The sequence below is a fragment of the Cygnus olor genome, chromosome 10 (genome assembly GCF_009769625.2).
Source record: "Cygnus olor isolate bCygOlo1 chromosome 10, bCygOlo1.pri.v2, whole genome shotgun sequence".
Classification (NCBI taxonomy): Eukaryota; Metazoa; Chordata; class Aves; order Anseriformes; family Anatidae; genus Cygnus; species Cygnus olor.
Genome location: NC_049178.1, coordinates 5,955,282 through 5,980,885, shown reverse-complemented (window position 1 = coordinate 5,980,885; position 25,604 = coordinate 5,955,282). Strand labels below are relative to the sequence as shown.

The 25,604-nt window shown below is 59.2% G+C and overlaps 2 protein-coding genes across 3 annotated transcripts in view; one reads left to right on the top strand and one right to left on the bottom strand.

The window, feature by feature from the left end:
- Positions 1–25,604, top strand: part of IARS1 (isoleucyl-tRNA synthetase 1) — a 201,289-nt gene that overhangs the window by 27,310 nt on the left and 148,375 nt on the right. The gene's annotated exons all lie outside the window — the stretch shown is intronic.
- Positions 3,839–22,309, bottom strand: LOC121075673. The gene is made up of 17 exons (XM_040569177.1): positions 21,812–22,309; positions 21,114–21,261; positions 20,502–20,603; positions 20,114–20,238; positions 19,760–19,922; positions 19,358–19,669; positions 19,090–19,208; positions 18,271–18,925; positions 9,778–9,859; positions 5,748–5,839; positions 5,555–5,656; positions 5,167–5,291; positions 4,813–4,975; positions 4,616–4,722; positions 4,411–4,524; positions 4,143–4,261; positions 3,839–3,978 (listed from the first exon to the last, which is right to left on the bottom strand). Exons 1-16 carry the CDS (start codon positions 21,858–21,860, stop codon positions 4,194–4,196), a joined length of 2,526 nt encoding a protein of 841 aa, XP_040425111.1. The 5' UTR covers positions 21,861–22,309; the 3' UTR covers positions 3,839–3,978; positions 4,143–4,193.

Genomic DNA, 25,604 nt, shown 5'->3' with positions numbered 1-25,604 from the left:
GTGCATTCAGCAGCCTGCTGTTCACTATCCCGTGTGAAAAAGGAGAGAAAAGTAAGCTTAAGGAGTCAGGAGGTGAAATCACACCATTCATTTCAAGCACAAGCAAAAAATTGATAACTACAAGAAAACAAGGTTGCAGATCGGCACGGGGGAAGACAGCTTCGAGAAGCCATTTACATTCTCACTGTCTTCACTAACGGCCCTAGACACCAGCATTATGGAGCGCATCTCCGCAACAGGGGGCTCCTTCCAGTGCGAGCTGCTCTCCAATACAAGTGGGAGGCTGTACAGTCGTCCCCTCGCGTGAAACTACGTACTCAGGAACGCTGCTCTGCTACTTGCAGATAAAGTTACTTCAAAAGCTGGATGTGAGGACCCAATTTCATTTCCAAGGGAAATAAAAATAATAATAATAATACCACCACTGCACTTCCTGATGTCCTGCTTGTACCTGGAACGTTCTCTGTAGCTACTACATCTCTTAACTGTGCTGGAGAAGATGCGGGGACAGAAAGGCTCGCAGACACAGCTCATCTAGGCTAACTCACAGCCTCCTTAAGGCTGTACGCCTCGCAGTAGCTTTCCTTGTGCAAAACAATCCCTGGTGCCCCACAAAGCAGCTTGCCTTAGCTGTGGGTGCCACGGAGCCCTCGAATACCAGCCTTGCGGTCTCACAGGCAGGATTGTGCTGGGTTGGCCGGTGCAAGAGCAAACGGACTGCCCAGCAGTATCATCATTTCCGAGGAAAGCATTAATCCGAGAACCCGAGAGGCCGTCTGCCCTGGAAGAGGAGCTCCCGGAGTCCGATGGGACAAAGACAGGCAACGCCACGTCCTCCAGCACCACACGGCTGGAGAAAGGGCGCCGCGACATGAGTTTCTGGCGGAGTCCTTCGTTCTGCAGGAAAGGCCCACCCAAGATCTCGCCTCGGCTCAGGGATTCGCTCGGTTTCTGCCCCACCACGCCTCTCTCAGCACGGCCACTGCCACTGGAGGCAGTCGATCTCAAGCGAGGCGAGGGGCGCTCACCCCGCTCCACAGAGGTCCTGCTTGTGCGAGGCGTGTACAGCCCGTACCTGCGACCTTGGACTTCTCCGGCTCAGTGCTCAGCCTGTAGTTCTTCGTTGAGAGAGCAGGCCCAGCACCTCGCGACGTCATTCTTCACAGGCACCGGTGCCAGAGCGGACGTAAGACAGGCAGACGCCCAGACCCAAACCTGCTGGGGAGGATGCTGCCGTTAAACTTCTCCCTTTCTTGCAGGCTCACGAGCCTGGCCTGAACAACCCGGATAAGCCGAAGCCAAGTCCTTGCACTAACGGCAAGGCCATACAAGAGCCCAAAGCCAGCTGCCAGCCCTGCTCTCACCTGTCCCGCCTCTTGCCAGCCCCGACCTCCTCTCCAGCGCTGCAGCGCTGTGATCACCCACGTGTGCCACTGGGAAAGAGCATGTCCAGAGCGCTCGTCCCCGCTGCCATGGGCTCCCCTGCAAAGCAAGCAGCCTGGGGGAAGATGGGAAGCGGGAAGAGGGGAGCGGGGAGAGGTTGGCTCAGAACTGTATTGGGCTTGGGGGCTGGGGATTAGGGCCGGCACTTGGGGCTAGCGCATGCCTGGTTCTGCAGCGTGTTCTGGGCTGGCTGTAGGGATTTGGGGCTGGACGTTGTAATCATGATCGGGTTGTCCTCTGCTCTGGTCCAGGGTGGCTGGAGCCGCTGCTGCTCTCGGGCACTATGGAGCTGTGGGGCATCCCCACTCCTGTCAGTCTGAGGGTGCTGGAGCTGCTGCTCTCGGGTACCAGGGAGCCAAGGAGGGCCCCAGTCCTGCCCGGCTGGCGGTGCTGGGGCTGGTGCTGCCCAACGGTGGGGAGCCTCAGGAGGACCCCGGTGCCGCCTGGCTGCTTGCGCTGTTGGTGCTGCATTCGGCAGCTAGGTAACAAATCGTCTTGTTGGTATTGCTTACATCACCCTCGGGGATTAGATGCCCACATCGGTGGTGAGCAGAACCTGTGCTTGAAACATCTTGGTATCTACCTTATTTCGTCGTACCACTCCCCGTTATTCCAAATTGTCAACAGCAGCCTTGCGAAGCCCATGCATATGATAAGGCCCCGTGGTGCGTTATGATGCCCAAGTTCAACGTGGGTGGGGAGGGCAAGGAATTGTAACTGCGTGCAATTGCGATTGTGCAACAATCACACCTAAGCATGGTTTTCACTTGGATGTGGGAGATGCAAGCTTGTATCGTATTGATTCTGACCTGAAAACCTCACGGGCCTGCGCTAATGAATGCGCAGTTAGAAACAGAGGGGTGTTTTAATGGAGTGAAACTTTGGAATCTCACAGGGAATGTTCATACTACAATTCGTCAAAGACACTTTAATTTCACGGCTCCTAATTCTAGGTGCCATAGTCTACAGGGTGACGGTTGGCTAGTAACTGGGACATGTGCAGCCCAAACGACATGTCTGGCTGTGTAGATCGTAACCCCTTTTGGACAATGTGATTAAGCCAAACGTGCTTACTGGAATTGCGTTGCTTTTCTAATCAATCTAATGGGGGGGAAGGAAGGAGGCAGGGGGACATGGCTTAGTCGCGCAAGTGAGGCTGAAGCCGACACGCGCGCATGATCTCTCAGCACAGATGGGATTGGCAGCAAGCTTTATTGTGATGGCGGCTGGGGACTGGAGCCAGGACGTGGGGCTGGAGCACGGCTGCTCCCGTGGCGTTGTTCAGGCCGGCTGTAGGGATTTGGGGCCCGATGTTGTAACCGGGAGCGGCTTCGCATCCGGACTGGCCCGGCGTGGCTGGAGCGGCTGCTGCGTTCAGGCACCGGGGAATCGCTGGAGGACCCCGATGCTGTTTCGCTGTCAGAGCTGCTGCTGCTGCTCTGAGCACAGGGGGTTGTAACACGTCTGCTCCGATGCCGTCTTCGGGTCTGCCTCTGGGTATTTGGGGCCTGGTGTTGTAATGGGGAGCGGCTTCTCTGGGCCGTCCCCTGCTGGCTGGAGCATCGTCTCCGTTTAGGCCCCGGGGATCCACTGGGGGACCCCGATGCCGCCCGCCTGGCAGATCTGGCGCTGCTGCTGCTCCCAGCACCAGTTTGTGGTGCACGGCTGCTCCTGAGGCGTCTTCGGGGCCGGCTCTGGGGATCTGGGGCTGGACGTTCCAGCGGTGAGCGGCTTCTCGTCCGGGTCGCCCCCGCTGGCTGGCGGGGTGTCTGCCTTTGGGCACCGTGGAGCGACTGGAGGTTCCTGGTGCTGTTCCACTGGCAGAGCTGCTGCTGCTGCTGTCGCTGCTGCTCTGAGCACTGGGGGTTGTAGCACGTCTGCTCCGATGCCGTCTTCGGGTCTGCCTCTGGGTATTTGGGGCCTGGTGTTGTAATGGGGAGCGGCTTCTTCTCTGGGCCGTCCCCTGCTGGCTGGAGCATCGTCTCCGTTTAGGCCCCGGGGATCCACTGGGGGACCCCGATGCCGCCCGCCTGGCAGATCTGGCGCTGCTGCTGCTCCCAGCACCAGTTTGTGGTGCACGGCTGCTCCTGCGGCGTCTTCGGGGCCGGCTCTGAGGATCCGGGGCTGGACGTTCCAGCGGTGAGCGGCTTCTTGTCCGGGGTCGCCCTCGCTGGCTGGCGGGGTGTCTGCCTTCGGGCACCAAGGAGTGACTGGAGGTTCCTGGTGCCCTCTGGCTGGCCAAGCTGGGGGTGCTGCTCCCAGCGCTGGGTTCTGCAGCACGGCTGCTCCTGCAGCGGCTTCTTCCAGGATCGTTACAGGTGTCTTGGGCCTGGCGTACAGGCTGGCAGATTGTCCTCTGTTCTGTCCCTGGCCGCCTCCTCTCAGTCACCTGGGAACTGTGGGATGGCCCCGGTGCTGCCTGGCTGCTGGCGCTGCTGAGGCTGCTGCTTTCAGGTGCTGGGGAGCCACGGGAGGGCCCCAGAGCCTCTTTACTGGAGGTGGTGGGGCCGGCGAGCCCCAGGTTGGCACTGGAGGCTGTAAGGGGAGACAGGAAGGTGAGTGGGATGGACTTCCAGACCCACGGCAGTAGAGGCTCTGATCCGTCCAGGGTCAGAGAGACTCTGGCAAGGCTGCCCTGAGCCCCTGCAGCCAGGCCTTGCCTGGCCACAGCCCAGCAGCATGAGGCCTTTGCCTCTTACCGGTGCCCACGCCAGCGCAGCTGCCGCACTCCCAGGTGCCTGCGCTGTTGGTCAAGTTGGAGCAGCGCCGGTGGGTGCCTTCGGCGGCGCAGGAGCGGCACAGGAGCAGCTGCCAGGGCCTGGGGAAGCAAAGGGTTGTGGGTGTGAGGACAAAGTGTCTGAGCCAGGGAGTGGCCGGCACACCCCTTGTGCTCTGTCCTGGCTCCCCCAGCATGTGCTGAGGCGGAGGACCTGTGCAGAGCCCCAGATGGCTGCTGAGGCAACTCACCCCTGTCCCTCCGCCTGCTCCCTGCCTTGTGGGTAAAGGCATTCGCTGACATCACAGCGCTGGTGCCTCTCTCGCAGCGATGCAAAGGCGTCGTTGTTCTCCCAGGTTGGTCTTCTGCGAGAGAAGGGAGGGAAATTGTCCAGTCCCTGGCCATGCGCAGCGCTTGTGCCCTCGTGTCTAGAGAGCAGGGCAGAGGGACACGAACCTGAATGGGACTCGGATCCCCATGATGAACATTTCTGAACAAAACTCCCCCCTGTTTCTGCAGATGGGGCACTGGAAGCAGAGAATGCCTGCGCACACAGCTTGTCCCTGCAGCAGAAACACATGCGGTGAGAGGTGAGCGGGCCCTGGTGCTGCTGAGCACCTGCCGTGCCCGCAGGGTGAGGGGAGGGCTCCTACCTGGATGCAGCCCCGGTGGAACCAGGCGTGACTGCAGGCTGGGCACACCATGGTGTGGTAGGACTTGCTGTCCCCCACAGGGTCCATGCAGATGATGCAGGTGGTGTCCTGCTCTGGAGCTGCCTGCACTGCCTGCTGAGGGCGGTGCTCCCAGCAGAAGGACCTGGGGGGGAGAGGGAAGGGAAGGGCGAGGTGAGAAGTGCTGGGCCTGCCGCGGTTGTGGCGAGGAGGGCAGAGGAACGTGAAGGAGCCCCAGGCCCATCCAGGCTCTGGCGCTGCCTCTGGCTCTGCCAGGCTGCTGGGAAGCACCACCGTGGGGTCCTCTCTTGCTTGGCTGGTGCTGGCAGCCCTTACCTGTACCGCCCAAAGAACTGGGTGACACATTCTCCCTCCGAGGCGCAGGGGAGATGGAAGCTGCGTTCACAGCCCGTCTCCGTGCAGGTGATGGTGGCCCCTCGCTCGCCACAAACGAAGCATTGCTGAAAAGAACACAGCAGCCCCATTAGCAGCAGGCTCGATGCCGCCACCGCTGGCCCCACACCCCTGGGCAGGGCAGGGCACAGGGTGCGGGCGCTGCTGGGTCACGCTCTGCAGACCCGCCTGGCGGACGAGGCTCGTCTGCCAGAGCAGCAGTTTGTCCCAGAGCAGGTTGGAAAGGCTGGGATTGCTTCCTTGGGGTCCAGGCTAAGCTTGCGGGAGCATCTCCTGGCACAAACCTCCCTGTTCCCCATCAGGTCCTCACCTTCTGGGATGCCCGCTTGATTGTGTGCTGTATATCCTCCAGTAAAAATCCCAAAATTCCCTCCTGTAGGTTTCCAGGCCGATAAAGGCCATTCGCAAGAAACTATAGAAGAGAAAAGAGCAGGATCTCATTAGGGGTCGTAGAGGAAGGGACCGTCCCTGGTGGGATGCTGACAGGAGCCCCGGGAACTCACCAGACAAAAAACGTGGGCACAGAGCCCATTCCTTTCGCGTCTGGGGCCGCAGATGTTCGGGTCAGCATCTGCCCGGCCACACAGCATGCATGCTGGAGGGGAGAGAGCAAACGGCACAGCCATTGAGCACCTTTGCGGGGCCAGGTGTCCCTGAGGGACTGTCCCCGAGGGCCTGTTCTGTCCCTGCCATGCTGGCTGATGGGCAGGGCCAGAGGCTGTGGAGGGGAAGGGGGCACAGCAGGCACAAGGGTCCCAGCAGGCACCCACAGCCCGACCTGGGCCTCCCCTGCCAAGGAGCAGAGGGGCCCTGCCCCGGGGTGGTTGGGGAGCCCCTGCCTGCCCCTGCCTCCCCTCTCAGCCACAGGCACCCCCCCCAGCCCCTCCCCGCCCTCCTGTGGGATGGGATGCTTTTCTCTCACCTTGCTCCCTCGAGTCGGGAGCCTTCCGCTTCATTGCAGACATGGTGCACTTCGACAGCGAGCACTTGGAGAGTCACTGCCCCAGCAGTGCCGGGGTTTCTCCTCCACACGCTCCTCTGCCGACCCTGAGGGAGAAGCAGGACGAGGGTGAGTCTGTAGCACGGGCCCGAGGTGTGGGACCCCTCCTCCCTCGGCAGCCCCGGCCAGCCCCCTCCTCCCTGCTCTCTCCCCAACTCACCAAATCGCACTGAGGCACGGCCCGAGCCCAGCAGCCTTTTATCTGCTCCTCGCCCCGCGGGTCACAGTGGCCATTGTGACATCACCACCGCACGCCCCCCGTTTGGGCAGGGACCCACTGTGACAGAGCCCCCGCCTCACGGGGGTGGCTGGAGGTGCCCCGCTGGGGCCTGGGCCCTCGGCACCCAAGCAAGAGGGTGGCCGCTCTCGCAGCCGGCGCGGGCTCAAACGCCGGGTCCCGCGGCACGCGGTGGAGAGGAAGGATTGCTTCCCTCGGCCTGCTGGCAACGCTCCCCGTGCCACAGGCAGGAGCGGAGATGTCCCTCGGACAGGGCTGCAGCCCTGGAGTGGCGGCGCCTGCACCGCACCTTTGGGCCAGCATTGCCACCCTCCGGGACAGCCGCAGGACACCTGGCGTTAGGCTCGCAGCTTGCTCCCTCCTCACGTCCTTCTCCTCCACGGTTTCTCGAGAGCAGGGTGAGACCAGAGCTCGTTTTCTCCCCCAGACATCAGCAAGAGACGTTACAAAGCCAGCGGTCTTAATAGTCTTTACTGCAGTTGACAGTCCGGTCTGAGCCCTGACTCCTTTCGCCAACTCTCACCATCAGGGTTCAAAGCCTCCTAATTAGAATCACAGAATCGTAGAATCATTAAGGGTGGAAAAGTCCCTCTAGATCATCTGGTCCAACTATCCCCCTACTACCAATGTCACCCACTAAAGCATGTCCCTAAGCACCACGTACAGCCTTTCCTTGAACACCCCCAGGTGACTCCACTACTTCCCTGGGCAACCCGTTCCAATTCCTGACTATTCTTTCTGAGAAGAAATTGTAGTGGGCCTACTTGGCAAGTTTTGGTAGCGGGGGCCCATAGGGGTGGCTTCTGTGAGAAGAATCCAGAAGCTGCCCCATTTTAGATAAGGGCCCTGCTGCTGTCCAGAGCCAAGCCAATAAGCGGTGTTGTTTGCGTCTCTGTGAGAGCATATTTAAGAAAGGGAAAAAACTGCTGCGGAACAGCAGCTGGGAGAGAGAGAGGAGTGAGAAACAGCCTTGCAGACCCAAGGTCAGTGAAGGAGTGGGAGGAGGTGCTCCAGGCACCGCAGCAGAAGTTCCCCTGCGGCCTGTGGTGAGGACCACGGTGAAGCAGGTTGTCCCCCTGCAGCCCGTGGAGTAGCACGGTGGAGCAGGGTTCCACGCTGCAGCCCGTGGAAGAGGCCACGGTGGAGCAGGTGGACCTACACTGAAGCAGGCTGCAGCCTGTGGAGGACCCCCGCCAGAGCAGATTCCGGGCCGGAGCTGCAGCCCGTGGAGAGGAGCCCACGCAGGAGCAGGTGACCTGGCAGGAGCTGCCGCCCGTGGGGGACCCAGGTTGGAGCAGTGTGCTCCTGATGGATGGACCCCGTGGTACGGACCCGTATCTGGAGCAGTTCTTGAAGAGCTGCTGCCTGTGGGAAGCCCACGCAGGATAGGATCACTTTGGGAACGACCGCATCCCACGTTGGAGCAGGGGAAGAGAGTGACCGAGAAGGAACGGCAGAGACGAAGTGCTATAGACTGACCAGAACCGCCATTCCCCCATTCCCCTGCACCACTTGGTTAAGGAGGTAGAGGAGGGTGGATGGGGGGAAGGTGTTTTGGGTTTCTTTCTTTTGTTTCTCACTTCTCTAGCTTGTTAGTAATAGGCAATAATTCTCAATGTCTCCCTGCTCTGAGTCTGTTTTGCCTGTCACAATAATTGTTGAGTGATGTCCCCATTCTTATCTCAACCCTTGAGCCCTTTGCATCGTATTTTCTCCCCCTTTCCCATTCAGGAGGGGGAGTGAGAGAGAGGCTGCGGTGGAACTTGGCTGCCCACCCGAGAAAACCACCACTAATTTCCAAACTAAACCTCTGGCACAACTTGAGGCCATACTTTCTAGTCCTGTCACTAGTTGTCTGTGAGAAGAGGCCGACCCCTAGCTCCCCACAACTTCCTTTAAGGTAGATGTGGAGAGCAGTAAAGTCTCCCCTGTGTTTTCCGTGTTAAGATCCCGCTTCTGGATTAAAGCTGACAAAAGAGCAAACATCAGCTGGGGTGGGTATGGTAAGCCCCCAAGCCACCATGACAACACAACCCTTCCCTTCACCCAACCCCCCTCTAACCCCTCATATTATAGTACTTAAAATGGGGAGGGAGGGAGCTTTCCTCACAAATAAGGCTTTGCACCCTAAACATGCAGGTCTGCACCTTACAGTGCAACTGGGGGCCCTAAAAATAAGGCGTTGTGCCCTGAAAATGACAGCCTGGGCCATAAAAGTGAGGGTGTAAGCAATAAGAAGCCAGCTTTGTGTCCAGAGAGCAGTCACGGGGGAGCGTGGGGAGGCCTGGTCGTCAAGGTGAGGCTTTAGACCTGAACCCTGGGCCTTTGGAGTCTCTGGCTTGCAGCCTGGACCCTACAATGACGCTCTGGTCCCTCCAAATGGGTGTTTGGACCCTTAAAGGAGGCTTTGGGCCCTCAAATTGAGGCCTTGTCTCCTAGCGTGAGGATTTTGGACCTGAAGAAGCGGGGTATTTCCTCACAAATAAGGCTTTGTACCCTAAAAATGCAGGTCTGCACCTTACGGTGCAACTAAGGGGCCCTAAAGATAAGGCATGTGCCCTGAAAATGACAGCCTGGGCCATAAAAGCGAGGGTGTAAGTAATGAGAAGCCAGCTTTATCTCCAGAGAGCAGTCTCAGGGCCCTGAACCAAAGGGCTTGGTCCCTACAAAGGAGCCCCTGGGCCTGCAAACTGAGGGTTTAGGCGATCAGAAGATGACTTGGGATGCCAAGAGGAGGTTCTGGAGCCTTAAAAGAAGGCTTCGGAGCCTAGAGAGGAAACACGGGGGCTTACTAATGCGGCTTTGAAGACTTAAAATGGGGACGGAGGGGGAGCGTGGGGAGGCTTGGTCGTCAAGGTGAGGCTTTAGACCTGGACCCTGGGCCTTTGGAGTCTCTGGCTCACGGACTGGACCCTACAATGATGCTTTGGTCCCTCCAAATGGGTGTTTGGACCCTTAAAGGAGGCTTTGGGCCCTCGAATTGAGGCCTTGTCTCCTAGCGTGAGGATTTGGGACCTGAAGAAGCAGGGTATTTCCTCACGAATAAGGCTTTGTACCCTAAAAGGCAGCTCTGCACCTCACAGTGCAACTGGGGGCCCTAAAGATACGGCATCGTGCCCTGAAAATGACAGCCTGGGCCATAAAAGCGAGGGTGTATGCAATAAGAATCCAGCTTTGTCTGCAGAGAGCAGTCTCAGGGCCCTGAACCAAAGGGCTTGGTCCCTACAAAGGAGCCCCTGGGCCTGCAAACTGAGGGTTTAGGTGATTGTGTTGGGTCTGTCTAGGATGGAGTCACCTTTCCCTGCAGCAGCCCACACAGTGCTGTGCTCTGCAGTCGTAGCTGGAACAGCACTGGTATCACTCCAGTGTTGTGTCTGTTGCTGCGTAGTACTGGCACAGCATCGGGACTCCCTCCAAGCCCCCAGGAGCCAGCAGGCTGGGGGTGGGCAAGTGATGGGGAGGGGACATCGCCAGGGCAGCTGACCTAAACCAGCCAAAGGGATATTCCATAACACCTGATGTCACACTCAGCAATAAAAAGGGGGGCTCTCGTGGGGGAGGGGTCTGTCCTCCTGAACAACCGCTACGCGTTTTGAGGCCCTGCTTCCCAGGATGTGGCCGAACATCGCTCGTTGATGGGAAGTAGAGAATAACTTTTTTTTCTTTCTCTACGTGCTTCCGTGCGGCCTTATTGTTTCTTTTATTTCTTTTTTCTCCCCTTTCCCTTTCCCTTTAATTAAATCATTCTCATCTCAAACCTCGAGCTCTTTGTGTTGTATTTTCTCCCCCTTCCTCTTTGGGGGGGAGGGGGGGGGAGTGAGAGAGCGGTTGTGGTGGAGCTCGGCTGCCCACCCGAGTAAAACCACAGTGATCAGAAGAAGACTTGGGATGCCAAGTGGATGTTCTGGAGCCTGAAAAGAAGGCTTTGGAGCCTAAAAAGCGTAAGAAGGCCTGTTTTTGTGGTTTTGAATGAGATTTTACATTGCTTAGGAGGAAGGAATGTGATATTGAGATATGGTTGCAGTGATAAAAGCTTACCAGACAACCTTGTGAAATGCCGACTACAACCGTTCTCCTTAATGCAATTAGGCATAAATCACGGTGTCACATCAAGTCTGATAAGGTAAAAAATATTACCGCCTCGCAGCGTAAAACTCAGGAGAAACTTGAAAAATAAGAGGCTGGTAATTGAAAGCCATGCATTATCTGTGAAGCGTCGGATAGGTTGTGAACCTGGACTTCCCATTCAATGGGGAAACAGGGGAGGGTCCCGGTCGTCGAGAGAGAAACTATATAAATTGTGCTATGGAACTAATAGGCACGCTCCTGCTTGCAAGACGCCTGCCATTGCAATCGTGAATAAAAAAGCTACTTCACTGAGATCCTCGCCTGAGCCTATGTTATTGGCTGCAGAGCGTTTCTCACAAACTGGGGGCTCGTCCGGGAGCCAGTCACCTTCTGGGGAGTCCCACTACCACCGCAGCAGGAAGGCATGCCCTGCTGATTTCAGCGGTCCTGTGCCTTGGCGACAGTGGTTCTGCAGAGAGCTGACAAAGGAAGCAAGACTGGTTAAGAAGGCAGGATTGGTGAAGAATTAGGGGGGAAAAAAAAGGCACTCCGGTTTTGAGAATCGACCCGGTAGCTCTGTGCACAGACCAAGGTAAGAAATACTAAGTATTGCCTTGGCAGTCGGGTAGACTTGTGTGACGTGTGATTGAGATGTACTTTTGTATGAAGCGACTGTGGAGACCTGATCTGCGGTTCCGTAGCTCCGCTATCTAATGGGGGGGAGGCAGGGGAGCAGGGGGACATGGCTTAGTCGTACGAGTGAGGCTGAAGCCGACACGCGCGCATGATCTCTCAGCACAGATGGGATTGGCAGCAAGCTTTATTGTGATGGCGGCTGGGGACTGGAGCCAGGACGTGGGGCTGGAGCACGGCTGCTCCCGTGGCGTTGTTCAGGCCGGCTGTAGGGATTTGGGGCCCGCTGTTGTAACCGGGAGCGGCTTCGCATCCGGACTGGCCCGGCGTGGCTGGAGCGGCTGCTGCGTTCAGGCACCGGGGAATCGCTGGAGGACCCCGATGCCGTTTCGCTGTCAGAGCTGCTGCTGCTGCTGCTCTGAGCACAGGGGGTTGTAACACGTCTGCTCCGATGCCGTCTTCGGGTCTGCCTCTGGGTATTTGGGGCCTGGTGTTGGAATGGGGAGCGGCTTCTCTGGGCCGTCCCCTGCTGGCTGGAGCATCGTCTCCGTTTAGGCCCCGGGGATCCACTGGGGGACCCCGATGCCGCCCGCCTGGCAGATCTGGCGCTGCTGCTGCTCCCAGCACCAGTTTGTGGTGCACGGCTGCTCCTGCGGCGTCTTCGGGGCCGGCTCTGAGGATCCGGGGCTGGACGTTCCAGCGGTGAGCGGCTTCTTGTCCGGGGTCGCCCTCGCTGGCTGGCGGGGTGTCTGCCTTCGGGCACCAAGGAGTGACTGGAGGTTCCTGGTGCCCTCTGGCTGGCCAAGCTGGGGGTGCTGCTCCCAGCGCTGGGTTCTGCAGCACGGCTGCTCCTGCAGCGGCTTCTTCCAGGATCGTTACAGGTGTCTTGGGCCTGGCGTACAGGCTGGCAGATTGTCCTCTGTTCTGTCCCTGGCCGCCTCCTCTCAGTCACCTGGGAACTGTGGGATGGCCCCGGTGCTGCCTGGCTGCTGGCGCTGCTGAGGCTGCTGCTTTCAGGTGCTGGGGAGCCACGGGAGGGCCCCAGAGCCTCTTTACTGGAGGTGGTGGGGCCGGCGAGCCCCAGGTTGGCACTGGAGGCTGTAAGGGGAGACAGGAAGGTGAGTGGGATGGACTTCCAGACCCACGGCAGTAGAGGCTCTGATCCGTCCAGGGTCAGAGAGACTCTGGCAAGGCTGCCCTGAGCCCCTGCAGCCAGGCCTTGCCTGGCCACAGCCCAGCAGCATGAGGCCTTTGCCTCTTACCGGTGCCCACGCCAGCGCAGCTGCCGCACTCCCAGGTGCCTGCGCTGTTGGTCAAGTTGGAGCAGCGCCGGTGGGTGCCTTCGGCGGCGCAGGAGCGGCACAGGAGCAGCTGCCAGGGCCTGGGGAAGCAAAGGGTTGTGGGTGTGAGGACAAAGTGTCTGAGCCAGGGAGTGGCCGGCACACCCCTTGTGCTCTGTCCTGGCTCCCCCAGCATGTGCTGAGGCGGAGGACCTGTGCAGAGCCCCAGATGGCTGCTGAGGCAACTCACCCCTGTCCCTCCGCCTGCTCCCTGCCTTGTGGGTAAAGGCATTCGCTGACATCACAGCGCTGGTGCCTCTCTCGCAGCGATGCAAAGGCGTCGTTGTTCTCCCAGGTTGGTCTTCTGCGAGAGAAGGGAGGGAAATTGTCCAGTCCCTGGCCATGCGCAGCGCTTGTGCCCTCGTGTCTAGAGAGCAGGGCAGAGGGACACGAACCTGAATGGGACTCGGATCCCCATGATGAACATTTCTGAACAAAACTCCCCCCTGTTTCTGCAGATGGGGCACTGGAAGCAGAGAATGCCTGCGCACACAGCTTGTCCCTGCAGCAGAAACACATGCGGTGAGAGGTGAGCGGGCCCTGGTGCTGCTGAGCACCTGCCGTGCCCGCAGGGTGAGGGGAGGGCTCCTACCTGGATGCAGCCCCGGTGGAACCAGGCGTGACTGCAGGCTGGGCACACCATGGTGTGGTAGGACTTGCTGTCCCCCACAGGGTCCATGCAGATGATGCAGGTGGTGTCCTGCTCTGGAGCTGCCTGCACTGCCTGCTGAGGGCGGTGCTCCCAGCAGAAGGACCTGGGGGGAGAGGGAAGGGAAGGGCGAGGTGAGAAGTGCTGGGCCTGCCGCGGTTGTGGCGAGGAGGGCAGAGGAACGTGAAGGAGCCCCAGGCCCATCCAGGCTCTGGCGCTGCCTCTGGCTCTGCCAGGCTGCTGGGAAGCACCACCGTGGGGTCCTCTCTTGCTTGGCTGGTGCTGGCAGCCCTTACCTGTACCGCCCAAAGAACTGGGTGACACATTCTCCCTCCGAGGCGCAGGGGAGATGGAAGCTGCGTTCACAGCCCGTCTCCGTGCAGGTGATGGTGGCCCCTCGCTCGCCACAAACGAAGCATTGCTGAAAAGAACACAGCAGCCCCATTAGCAGCAGGCTCGATGCCGCCACCGCTGGCCCCACACCCCTGGGCAGGGCAGGGCACAGGGTGCGGGCGCTGCTGGGTCACGCTCTGCAGACCCGCCTGGCGGACGAGGCTCGTCTGCCAGAGCAGCAGTTTGTGCCGGGTCCCGCGGCACGCGGTGGAGAGGAAGGATTGCTTCCCTCGGCCTGCTGGCAACGCTCCCCGTGCCACAGGCAGGAGCGGAGATGTCCCTCGGACAGGGCTGCAGCCCTGGAGTGGCGGCGCCTGCACCGCACCTTTGGGCCAGCATTGCCACCCTCCGGGACAGCCGCAGGACACCTGGCATTAGGCTCGCAGCTTGCTCCCTCCTCACGTCCTTCTCCTCCACGGTTTCTCGAGAGCAGGGTGAGACCAGAGCTCGTTTTCTCCCCCAGACATCAGCAAGAGACGTTAGAAAGCCACCTTCTGGAAAGGCCTCATGTTGTGTGTCCTGCACCCAAAGCAGCCCAGCAGACCCCATTGGCACGCGGCTCTCCCATGTCGGGGAGCCCCAGGACGTGCCCCCAGAGCTGCAGGAACCCCCGTGGGGGAGCAGGCTGTGCTCAGATGATGGTTGGATGCAGGCAGGCAGGCTGGGGACTCAGGCAGCCCTCATGCGATGCAGGGCGACACACAGGGCACGGAGCCTGTGGCTGCTGCAACTCAAGGTGAACGGCTCCGCTCTCAGAGCCCCAATCGCCTCTCAAGGGTTCATAGAATCATAGAATATCCCGAGTTGGAAGGGACCTATAAGGACCATCAAGTCCAACTCCTGGCTCCACAGAGGTCTACCCAAAAATTCAGAGCGTGTGACTAAGTGCACAGTCCAAACGCTTCTTAAACTCCGACTGGCTTGGTGTCGTGACTACATGCTTGGGGAGCCTGTTCCAGTGCACGACAACCCTCTCGGTGAAGAACCTCTTCCTGATGTCCAGCCTGAACCTCCCCCTGCCACAGCTTGACACCGTTCCCACGGGTCCTATCGCTGGTCGCTAAAGGGAAGAGATCGGCGCCTGCCCCTCCACTCCCCCTCGTGAGGAAGCTGTAGGCCGCGCTGAGGTCTCCCCTCAGCCTCCTCTTTTCCAGGCTGAACAGGTCAAGTGACCTCAGCCGCTGGTCGTACGTCTTCCCCTCTAGGCCCTTCACCATCGTTGTCGTCCTTCTCTGGACGCTCTCCAGCAGTTTCACATCCTTTTTGTACTGTGGTGCCCAGAACTGCACACAGTACTCGAGGTGAGGCCGCACCAACACAGAGTAGAGTTGCAGCGCTGTGATCACCCACGTGTGCCACTGGGACGGAGCATGTGCAGAGTGCATTCAGCAGCCTGCTGTTCACTATCCCGTGTGAAAAAGGAGAGAAAAGTAAGCTTAAGGAGTCAGGAGGTGAACTCACACCATTCATTTCAAGCACAAGCAAAAAATTGATAACTACAAGAAAACAAGGTTGCAGATCGGCACGGGGGAAGACAGCTTCGAGAAGCCATTTACCTTCTCACTGTCTTCACTAACGGCCCTAGACACCAGCATTATGGAGCGCATCTCCGCAACAGGGGGCTCCTTCCAGTGCGAGCTGCTCTCCAATACAAGTGGGAGGCTGTACAGTCGTCCCCTCGCGTGAAACTACGTACTCAGGAACGCTGCTCTGCTACTTGCAGATAAAGTTACTTCAAAAGCTGGATGTGAGGACCCAATTTCATTTCCAAGGGAAATAAAAATAATAATAATAATACCACCACTGCACTTCCTGATGTCCTGCTTGTACCTGGAACGTTCTCTGTAGCTACTACATCTCTTAACTGTGCTGGAGAAGATGCGGGGACAGAAAGGCTCGCAGACACAGCTCATCTAGGCTAACTCACAGCCTCCTTAAGGCTGTACGCCTCGCAGTAGCTTTCCTTGTGCAAAACAATCCCTGGTGCCCCACAAAGCAGCTTGCCTTAGCTGTGGGTGCCACGGAGCCCTCGAATACCAGCCTTGCGGTCTCACAGGCAGGATTGTGCTGGGTTGGCCGGTGCAAGAGCAAACGGACTGCCCAGCAGTATCATCATTTCCGAGGAAAGCATTAATCCGAGAACCCGAGAGGCCGTCTGCCCTGGAAGAGGAGCTCCCGGAGTCCGATGGGACAAAGACAGGCAACGCCACGTCCTCCAGCACCACACGGCTGGAGAAAGGGCGCCGCGACATGAGTTTCTGGCGGAGTCCTTCGTTCTGCAGGAAAGGCCCACCCAAGATCTCGCCTCGGCTCAGGGATTCGCTCGGTTTCTGCCCCACCACGCCTCTCTCAGCACGGCCACTGCCACTGGAGGCAGTCGATCTCAAGCGAGGCGAGGGGCGCTCACCCCGCTCCACAGAGGTCCTGCTTGTGCGAGGCGTGTACAGCCCGTACCTGCGACCTTGGACTTCTCCGGCTCAGTGCTCAGCCTGTAGTTCTTCGTTGAGAGAGCAGGCCCAGCACCTCGCGACGTCATTCTTCACAGGCACCGGTGCCAGAGCGGACGTAAGACAGGCAGACGCCCAGACCCAAACCTGCTGGGGAGGATGCTGCCGTTAAACTTCTCCCTTTCTTGCAGGCTCACGAGCCTGGCCTGAACAACCCGGATAAGCCGAAGCCAAGTCCTTGCACTAACGGCAAGGCCATACAAGAGCCCAAAGCCAGCTGCCAGCCCTGCTCTCACCTGTCCCGCCTCTTGCCAGCCCCGACCTCCTCTCCAGCGCTGCAGCACTGTGATCACCCACGTGTGCCACTGGGAAAGAGCATGTCCAGAGCGCTCGTCCCCGCTGCCATGGGCTCCCCTGCAAAGCAAGCAGCCTGGGGGAGATGGGAAGCGGGAAGAGGGGAGCGGGGAGAGGTTGGCTCAGAACTGTATTGGGCTTGGGGGCTGGGGATTAGGGCCGGCACTTGGGGCTAGCGCATGCCTGGTTCTGCAGCGTGTTCTGGGCTGGCTGTAGGGATTTGGGGCTGGACGTTGTAATCATGATCGGGTTGTCCTCTGCTCTGGTCCAGGGTGGCTGGAGCCGCTGCTGCTCTCGGGCACTATGGAGCTGTGGGGCATCCCCACTCCTGTCAGTCTGAGGGTGCTGGAGCTGCTGCTCTCGGGTACCAGGGAGCCAAGGAGGGCCCCAGTCCTGCCCGGCTGGCGGTGCTGGGGCTGGTGCTGCCCAACGGTGGGGAGCCTCAGGAGGACCCCGGTGCCGCCTGGCTGCTTGCGCTGTTGGTGCTGCATTCGGCAGCTAGGTAACAAATCGTCTTGTTGGTATTGCTTACATCACCCTCGGGGATTAGATGCCCACATCGGTGGTGAGCAGAACCTGTGCTTGAAACATCTTGGTATCTACCTTATTTCGTCGTACCACTCCCCGTTATTCCAAATTGTCAACAGCAGCCTTGCGAAGCCCATGCATATGATAAGGCCCCGTGGTGCGTTATGATGCCCAAGTTCAACGTGGGTGGGGAGGGCAAGGAATTGTAACTGCGTGCAATTGCGATTGTGCAACAATCACACCTAAGCATGGTTTTCACTTGGATGTGGGAGATGCAAGCTTGTATCGTATTGATTCTGACCTGAAAACCTCACGGGCCTGCGCTAATGAATGCGCAGTTAGAAACAGAGGGGTGTTTTAATGGAGTGAAACTTTGGAATCTCACAGGGAATGTTCATACTACAATTCGTCAAAGACACTTTAATTTCACGGCTCCTAATTCTAGGTGCCATAGTCTACAGGGTGACGGTTGGCTAGTAACTGGGACATGTGCAGCCCAAACGACATGTCTGGCTGTGTAGATCGTAACCCCTTTTGGACAATGTGATTAAGCCAAACGTGCTTACTGGAATTGCGTTGCTTTTCTAATCAATCTAATGGGGGGGAAGGAAGGAGGCAGGGGGACATGGCTTAGTCGCGCGAGTGAGGCTGAAGCCGACACGCGCGCATGATCTCTCAGCACAGATGGGATTGGCAGCAAGCTTTATTGTGATGGCGGCTGGGGACTGGAGCCAGGACGTGGGGCTGGAGCACGGCTGCTCCCGTGGCGTTGTTCAGGCCGGCTGTAGGGATTTGGGGCCCGATGTTGTAACCGGGAGCGGCTTCGCATCCGGACTGGCCCGGCGTGGCTGGAGCGGCTGCTGCGTTCAGGCACCGGGGAATCGCTGGAGGACCCCGATGCTGTTTCGCTGTCAGAGCTGCTGCTGCTGCTGCTCTGAGCACAGGGGGTTGTAACACGTCTGCTCCGATGCCGTCTTCGGGTCTGCCTCTGGGTATTTGGGGCCTGGTGTTGTAATGGGGAGCGGCTTCTCTGGGCCGTCCCCTGCTGGCTGGAGCATCGTCTCCGTTTAGGCCCCGGGGATCCACTGGGGGACCCCGATGCCGCCCGCCTGGCAGATCTGGCGCTGCTGCTGCTCCCAGCACCAGTTTGTGGTGCACGGCTGCTCCTGAGGCGTCTTCGGGGCCGGCTCTGGGGATCTGGGGCTGGACGTTCCAGCGGTGAGCGGCTTCTCGTCCAGGGTCGCCCCCGCTGGCTGGCGGGGTGTCTGCCTTTGGGCACCGTGGAGCGACTGGAGGTTCCTGGTGCTGTTCCACTGGCAGAGCTGCTGCTGCTGCTGTCGCTGCTGCTCTGAGCACTGGGGGTTGTAGCACGTCTGCTCCGATGCCGTCTTCGGGTCTGCCTCTGGGTATTTGGGGCCTGGTGTTGTAATGGGGAGCGGCTTCTTCTCTGGGCCGTCCCCTGCTGGCTGGAGCATCGTCTCCGTTTAGGCCCCGGGGATCCACTGGGGGACCCCGATGCCGCCCGCCTGGCAGATCTGGCGCTGCTGCTGCTCCCAGCACCAGTTTGTGGTGCACGGCTGCTCCTGCGGCGTCTTCGGGGCCGGCTCTGAGGATCCGGGGCTGGACGTTCCAGCGGTGAGCGGCTTCTTGTCCGGGGTCGCCCTCGCTGGCTGGCGGGGTGTCTGCCTTCGGGCACCAAGGAGTGACTGGAGGTTCCTGGTGCCCTCTGGCTGGCCAAGCTGGGGGTGCTGCTCCCAGCGCTGGGTTCTGCAGCACGGCTGCTCCTGCAGCGGCTTCTTCCAGGATCGTTACAGGTGTCTTGGGCCTGGCGTACAGGCTGGCAGATTGTCCTCTGTTCTGTCCCTGGCCGCCTCCTCTCAGTCACCTGGGAACTGTGGGATGGCCCCGGTGCTGCCTGGCTGCTGGCGCTGCTGAGGCTGCTGCTTTCAGGTGCTGGGGAGCCACGGGAGGGCCCCAGAGCCTCTTTACTGGAGGTGGTGGTGCCGGCGAGCCCCAGGTTGGCACTGGAGGCTGTAAGGGGAGACAGGAAGGTGAGTGGGATGGACTTCCAGACCCACGGCAGTAGAGGCTCTGATCCGTCCAGGGTCAGAGAGACTCTGGCAAGGCTGCCCTGAGCCCCTGCAGCCAGGCCTTGCCTGGCCACAGCCCAGCAGCATGAGGCCTTTGCCTCTTACCGGTGCCCACGCCAGCGCAGCTGCCGCACTCCCAGGTGCCTGCGCTGTTGGTCAAGTTGGAGCAGCGCCGGTGGGTGCCTTCGGCGGCGCAGGAGCGGCACAGGAGCAGCTGCCAGGGCCTGGGGAAGCAAAGGGTTGTGGGTGTGAGGACAAAGTGTCTGAGCCAGGGAGTGGCCGGCACACCCCTTGTGCTCTGTCCTGGCTCCCCCAGCATGTGCTGAGGCGGAGGACCTGTGCAGAGCCCCAGATGGCTGCTGAGGCAACTCACCCCTGTCCCTCCGCCTGCTCCCTGCCTTGTGGGTAAAGGCATTCGCTGACATCACAGCGCTGGTGCCTCTCTCGCAGCGATGCAAAGGCGTCGTTGTTCTCCCAGGTTGGTCTTCTGCGAGAGAAGGGAGGGAAATTGTCCAGTCCCTGGCCATGCGCAGCGCTTGTGCCCTCGTGTCTAGAGAGCAGGGCAGAGGGACACGAACCTGAATGGGACTCGGATCCCCATGATGAACATTTCTGAACAAAACTCCCCCCTGTTTCTGCAGATGGGGCACTGGAAGCAGAGAATGCCTGCGCACACAGCTTGTCCCTGCAGCAGAAACACATGCGGTGAGAGGTGAGCGGGCCCTGGTGCTGCTGAGCACCTGCCGTGCCCGCAGGGTGAGGGGAGGGCTCCTACCTGGATGCAGCCCCGGTGGAACCAGGCGTGACTGCAGGCTGGGCACACCATGGTGTGGTAGGACTTGCTGTCCCCCACAGGGTCCATGCAGATGATGCAGGTGGTGTCCTGCTCTGGAGCTGCCTGCACTGCCTGCTGAGGGCGGTGCTCCCAGCAGAAGGACCTGGGGGGGAGAGGGAAGGGAAGGGCGAGGTGAGAAGTGCTGGGCCTGCCGCGGTTGTGGCGAGGAGGGCAGAGGAACGTGAAGGAGCCCCAGGCCCATCCAGGCTCTGGCGCTGCCTCTGGCTCTGCCAGGCTGCTGGGAAGCACCACCGTGGGGTCCTCTCTTGCTTGGCTGGTGCTGGCAGCCCTTACCTGTACCGCCCAAAGAACTGGGTGACACATTCTCCCTCCGAGGCGCAGGGGAGATGGAAGCTGCGTTCACAGCCCGTCTCCGTGCAGGTGATGGTGGCCCCTCGCTCGCCACAAACGAAGCATTGCTGAAAAGAACACAGCAGCCCCATTAGCAGCAGGCTCGATGCCGCCACCGCTGGCCCCACACCCCTGGGCAGGGCAGGGCACAGGGTGCGGGCGCTGCTGGGTCACGCTCTGCAGACCCGCCTGGCGGACGAGGCTCGTCTGCCAGAGCAGCAGTTTGTCCCGGAGCAGGTTGGAAAGGCTGGGATTGCTTCCTTGGGGTCCAGGCTAAGCTTGCGGGAGCATCTCCTGGCACAAACCTCCCTGTTCCCCATCAGGTCCTCACCTTCTGGGATGCCCGCTTGATTGTGTGCTGTATATCCTCCAGTAAAAATCCCAAAATTCCCTCCTGTAGGTTTCCAGGCCGATAAAGGCCATTCGCAAGAAACTATAGAAGAGAAAAGAGCAGGATCTCATTAGGGGTCGTAGAGGAAGGGACCGTCCCTGGTGGGATGCTGACAGGAGCCCCGGGAACTCACCAGACAAAAAACGTGGGCACAGAGCCCATTCCTTTCGCGTGTGGGTCCGCAGATGTTCGGGTCAGCATCTGCCCGGCCACACAGCATGCATGCTGGAGGGGAGAGAGCAAACGGCACAGCCATTGAGCACCTTTGCGGGGCCAGGTGTCCCTGAGGGACTGTCCCCGAGGGCCTGTTCTGTCCCTGCCATGCTGGCTGATGGGCAGGGCCAGAGGCTGTGGAGGGGAAGGGGGCACAGCAGGCACAAGGGTCCCAGCAGGCACCCACAGCCCGACCTGGGCCCCCCCTGCCAAGGAGCAGAGGGGCCCTGCCCCGGGGTGGTTGGGGAGCCCCTGCCTGCCCCTGCCTCCCCTCTCAGCCACAGGCACCCCCCCCAGCCCCTCCCCGCCCTCCTGTGGGATGGGATGCTTTTCTCTCACCTTGCTCCCTCGAGTCGGGAGCCTTCCGCTTCATTGCAGACATGGTGCACTTCGACAGCGAGCACTTGGAGAGTCGCTGCCCCAGCAGTGCCGGGGTTTCTCCTCCACACGCTCCTCTGCCGACCCTGAGGGAGAAGCAGGACGAGGGTGAGTCTGTAGCACGGGCCCGAGGTGTGGGACCCCTCCTCCCTCGGCAGCCCCGGCCAGCCCCCTCCTCCCTGCTCTCTCCCCAACTCACCAAATCGCACTGAGGCACGGCCCGAGCCCAGCAGCCTTTTATCTGCTCCTCGCCCCGCGGGTCACAGTGGCCATTGTGACATCACCACCGCACGCCCCCCGTTTGGGCAGGGACCCACTGTGACAGAGCCCCCGCCTCACGGGGGTGGCTGGAGGTGCCCCGCTGGGGCCTGGGCCCTCGGCACCCAAGCAAGAGGGTGGCCGCTCTCGCAGCCGGCGCGGGCTCAAACGCCGGGTCCCGCGGCACACGGTGGAGAGGAAGGATTGCTTCCCTCGGCCTGCTGGCAACGCTCCCCGTGCCACAGGCAGGAGCGGAGATGTCCCTCGGACAGGGCTGCAGCCCTGGAGTGGCGGCGCCTGCACCGCACCTTTGGGCCAGCATTGCCACCCTCCGGGACAGCCGCAGGACACCTGGCGTTAGGCTCGCAGCTTGCTCCCTCCTCACGTCCTTCTCCTCCACGGTTTCTCGAGAGCAGGGTGAGACCAGAGCTCGTTTTCTCCCCCAGACATCAGCAAGAGACGTTACAAAGCCAGCGGTCTTAATAGTCTTTACTGCAGTTGACAGTCCGGTCTGAGCCCTGACTCCTTTCGCCAACTCTCACCATCAGGGTTCAAAGCCTCCTAATTAGAATCACAGAATCGTAGAATCATTAAGGGTGGAAAAGTCCCTCTAGATCATCTGGTCCAACTATCCCCCTACTACCAATGTCACCCACTAAAGCATGTCCCTAAGCACCACGTACAGCCTTTCCTTGAACACCCCCAGGTGACTCCACTACTTCCCTGGGCAACCCGTTCCAATTCCTGACTATTCTTTCTGAGAAGAAATTGTAGTGGGCCTACTTGGCAAGTTTTGGTAGCGGGGGCCCATAGGGGTGGCTTCTGTGAGAAGAATCCAGAAGCTGCCCCATTTTAGATAAGGGCCCTGCTGCTGTCCAGAGCCAAGCCAATAAGCGGTGTTGTTTGCGTCTCTGTGAGAGCATATTTAAGAAAGGGAAAAAACTGCTGCGGAACAGCAGCTGGGAGAGAGAGAGGAGTGAGAAACAGCCTTGCAGACCCAAGGTCAGTGAAGGAGTGGGAGGAGGTGCTCCAGGCACCGCAGCAGAAGTTCCCCTGCGGCCTGTGGTGAGGACCACGGTGAAGCAGGTTGTCCCCCTGCAGCCCGTGGAGTAGCACGGTGGAGCAGGGTTCCACGCTGCAGCCCGTGGAAGAGGCCACGGTGGAGCAGGTGGACCTACACTGAAGCAGGCTGCAGCCTGTGGAGGACCCCCGCCAGAGCAGATTCCGGGCCGGAGCTGCAGCCCGTGGAGAGGAGCCCACGCAGGAGCAGGTGACCTGGCAGGAGCTGCCGCCCGTGGGGGACCCAGGTTGGAGCAGTGTGCTCCTGATGGATGGACCCCGTGGTACGGACCCGTATCTGGAGCAGTTCTTGAAGAGCTGCTGCCTGTGGGAAGCCCACGCAGGATCACTTTGGGAACGACCGCATCCCACGTTGGAGCAGGGGAAGAGAGTGACCGAGAAGGAACGGCAGAGACGAAGTGCTATAGACTGACCAGAACCGCCATTCCCCCATTCCCCTGCACCACTTGGTTAAGGAGGTAGAGGAGGGTGGATGGGGGGAAGGTGTTTTGGGTTTCTTTCTTTTGTTTCTCACTTCTCTAGCTTGTTAGTAATAGGCAATAATTCTTAATGTCTCCCTGCTCTGAGTCTGTTTTGCCTGTCACAATAATTGTTGAGTGATGTCCCCATTCTTATCTCAACCCTTGAGCCCTTTGCATCGTATTTTCTCCCCCTTTCCCATTCAGGAGGGGGAGTGAGAGAGAGGCTGCGGTGGAACTTGGCTGCCCACCCGAGAAAACCACCACTAATTTCCAAACTAAACCTCTGGCACAACTTGAGGCCATACTTTCTAGTCCTGTCACTAGTTGTCTGTGAGAAGAGGCCGACCCCTAGCTCCCCACAACTTCCTTTAAGGTAGATGTGGAGAGCAGTAAAGTCTCCCCTGTGTTTTCCGTGTTAAGATCCCGCTTCTGGATTAAAGCTGACAAAAGAGCAAACATCAGCTGGGGTGGGTATGGTAAGCCCCCAAGCCACCATGACAACACAACCCTTCCCTTCACCCAACCCCCCTCTAACCCCTCATATTTACAGTACTTAAAATGGGGAGGGAGGGAGCTTTCCTCACAAATAAGGCTTTGCACCCTAAACATGCAGGTCTGCACCTTACAGTGCAACTGGGGGCCCTAAAAATAAGGCGTTGTGCCCTGAAAATGACAGCCTGGGCCATAAAAGTGAGGGTGTAAGCAATAAGAAGCCAGCTTTGTGTCCAGAGAGCAGTCACGGGGGAGCGTGGGGAGGCCTGGTCGTCAAGGTGAGGCTTTAGACCTGAACCCTGGGCCTTTGGAGTCTCTGGCTTGCAGCCTGGACCCTACAATGACGCTCTGGTCCCTCCAAATGGGTGTTTGGACCCTTAAAGGAGGCTTTGGGCCCTCAAATTGAGGCCTTGTCTCCTAGCGTGAGGATTTTGGACCTGAAGAAGCGGGGTATTTCCTCACAAATAAGGCTTTGTACCCTAAAAATGCAGGTCTGCACCTTACGGTGCAACTAAGGGGCCCTAAAGATAAGGCATTGTGCCCTGAAAATGACAGCCTGGGCCATAAAAGCGAGGGTGTAAGTAATGAGAAGCCAGCTTTATCTCCAGAGAGCAGTCTCAGGGCCCTGAACCAAAGGGCTTGGTCCCTACAAAGGAGCCCCTGGGCCTGCAAACTGAGGGTTTAGGCGATCAGAAGATGACTTGGGATGCCAAGAGGAGGTTCTGGAGCCTTAAAAGAAGGCTTCGGAGCCTAGAGAGGAAACACGGGGGCTTACTAATGCGGCTTTGAAGACTTAAAATGGGGACGGAGGGGGAGCGTGGGGAGGCTTGGTCGTCAAGGTGAGGCTTTAGACCTGGACCCTGGGCCTTTGGAGTCTCTGGCTCACGGACTGGACCCTACAATGATGCTTTGGTCCCTCCAAATGGGTGTTTGGACCCTTAAAGGAGGCTTTGGGCCCTCAAATTGAGGCCTTGTCTCCTAGCGTGAGGATTTTGGACCTGAAGAAGCGGGGTATTTCCTCACAAATAAGGCTTTGTACCCTAAAAATGCAGGTCTGCACCTTACGGTGCAACTAAGGGGCCCTAAAGATAAGGCATTGTGCCCTGAAAATGACAGCCTGGGCCATAAAAGCGAGGGTGTAAGTAATGAGAAGCCAGCTTTATCTCCAGAGAGCAGTCTCAGGGCCCTGAACCAAAGGGCTTGGTCCCTACAAAGGAGCCCCTGGGCCTGCAAACTGAGGGTTTAGGCGATCAGAAGATGACTTGGGATGCCAAGAGGAGGTTCTGGAGCCTTAAAAGAAGGCTTCGGAGCCTAGAGAGGAAACACGGGGGCTTACTAATGCGGCTTTGAAGACTTAAAATGGGGACGGAGGGGGAGCGTGGGGAGGCTTGGTCGTCAAGGTGAGGCTTTAGACCTGGACCCTGGGCCTTTGGAGTCTCTGGCTCACGGACTGGACCCTACAATGATGCTTTGGTCCCTCCAAATGGGTGTTTGGACCCTTAAAGGAGGCTTTGGGCCCTCGAATTGAGGCCTTGTCTCCTAGCGTGAGGATTTGGGACCTGAAGAAGCAGGGTATTTCCTCACGAATAAGGCTTTGTACCCTAAAAGGCAGCTCTGCACCTCACAGTGCAACTGGGGGCCCTAAAGATACGGCATCGTGCCCTGAAAATGACAGCCTGGGCCATAAAAGCGAGGGTGTATGCAATAAGAATCCAGCTTTGTCTGCAGAGAGCAGTCTCAGGGCCCTGAACCAAAGGGCTTGGTCCCTACAAAGGAGCCCCTGGGCCTGCAAACTGAGGGTTTAGGTGATTGTGTTGGGTCTGTCTAGGATGGAGTCACCTTTCCCTGCAGCAGCCCACACAGTGCTGTGCTCTGCAGTCGTAGCTGGAACAGCACTGGTATCACTCCAGTGTTGTGTCTGTTGCTGCGTAGTGCTGGCACAGCATCGGGACTCCCTCCAAGCCCCCAAGAGCCAGCAGGCTGGGGGTGGGCAAGTGATGGGGAGGGGACATCGCCAGGGCAGCTGACCTAAACCAGCCAAAGGGATATTCCATAACACCTGATGTCACACTCAGCAATAAAAAGGGGGGCTCTCGTGGGGGAGGGTCTGTCCTCCTGAACAACCGCTACGCGTTTTGAGGCCCTGCTTCCCAGGATGTGG

Bases quoted from the DNA above. Each gene is read 5' to 3' on its own strand.
- LOC121075673 (XM_040569177.1), bottom strand. From the start codon at position 21,860: ATGTCTGGGGGAGAAAACGAGCTCTGGTCTCACCCTGCTCTCGAGAAA. The intron at 21,262-21,811 runs CGTGGAGGAGAA...GCTACAGACTCA, and splicing joins TCACCCTGCTCTCGAGAAAC to CCCTCGTCCTGCTTCTCCCT. The intron at 5,840-9,777 runs GTGACTCCATCC...TCTCCCCTCCAG, and splicing joins GTGGGCTGCTGCAGGGAAAG to CATGCATGCTGTGTGGCCGG.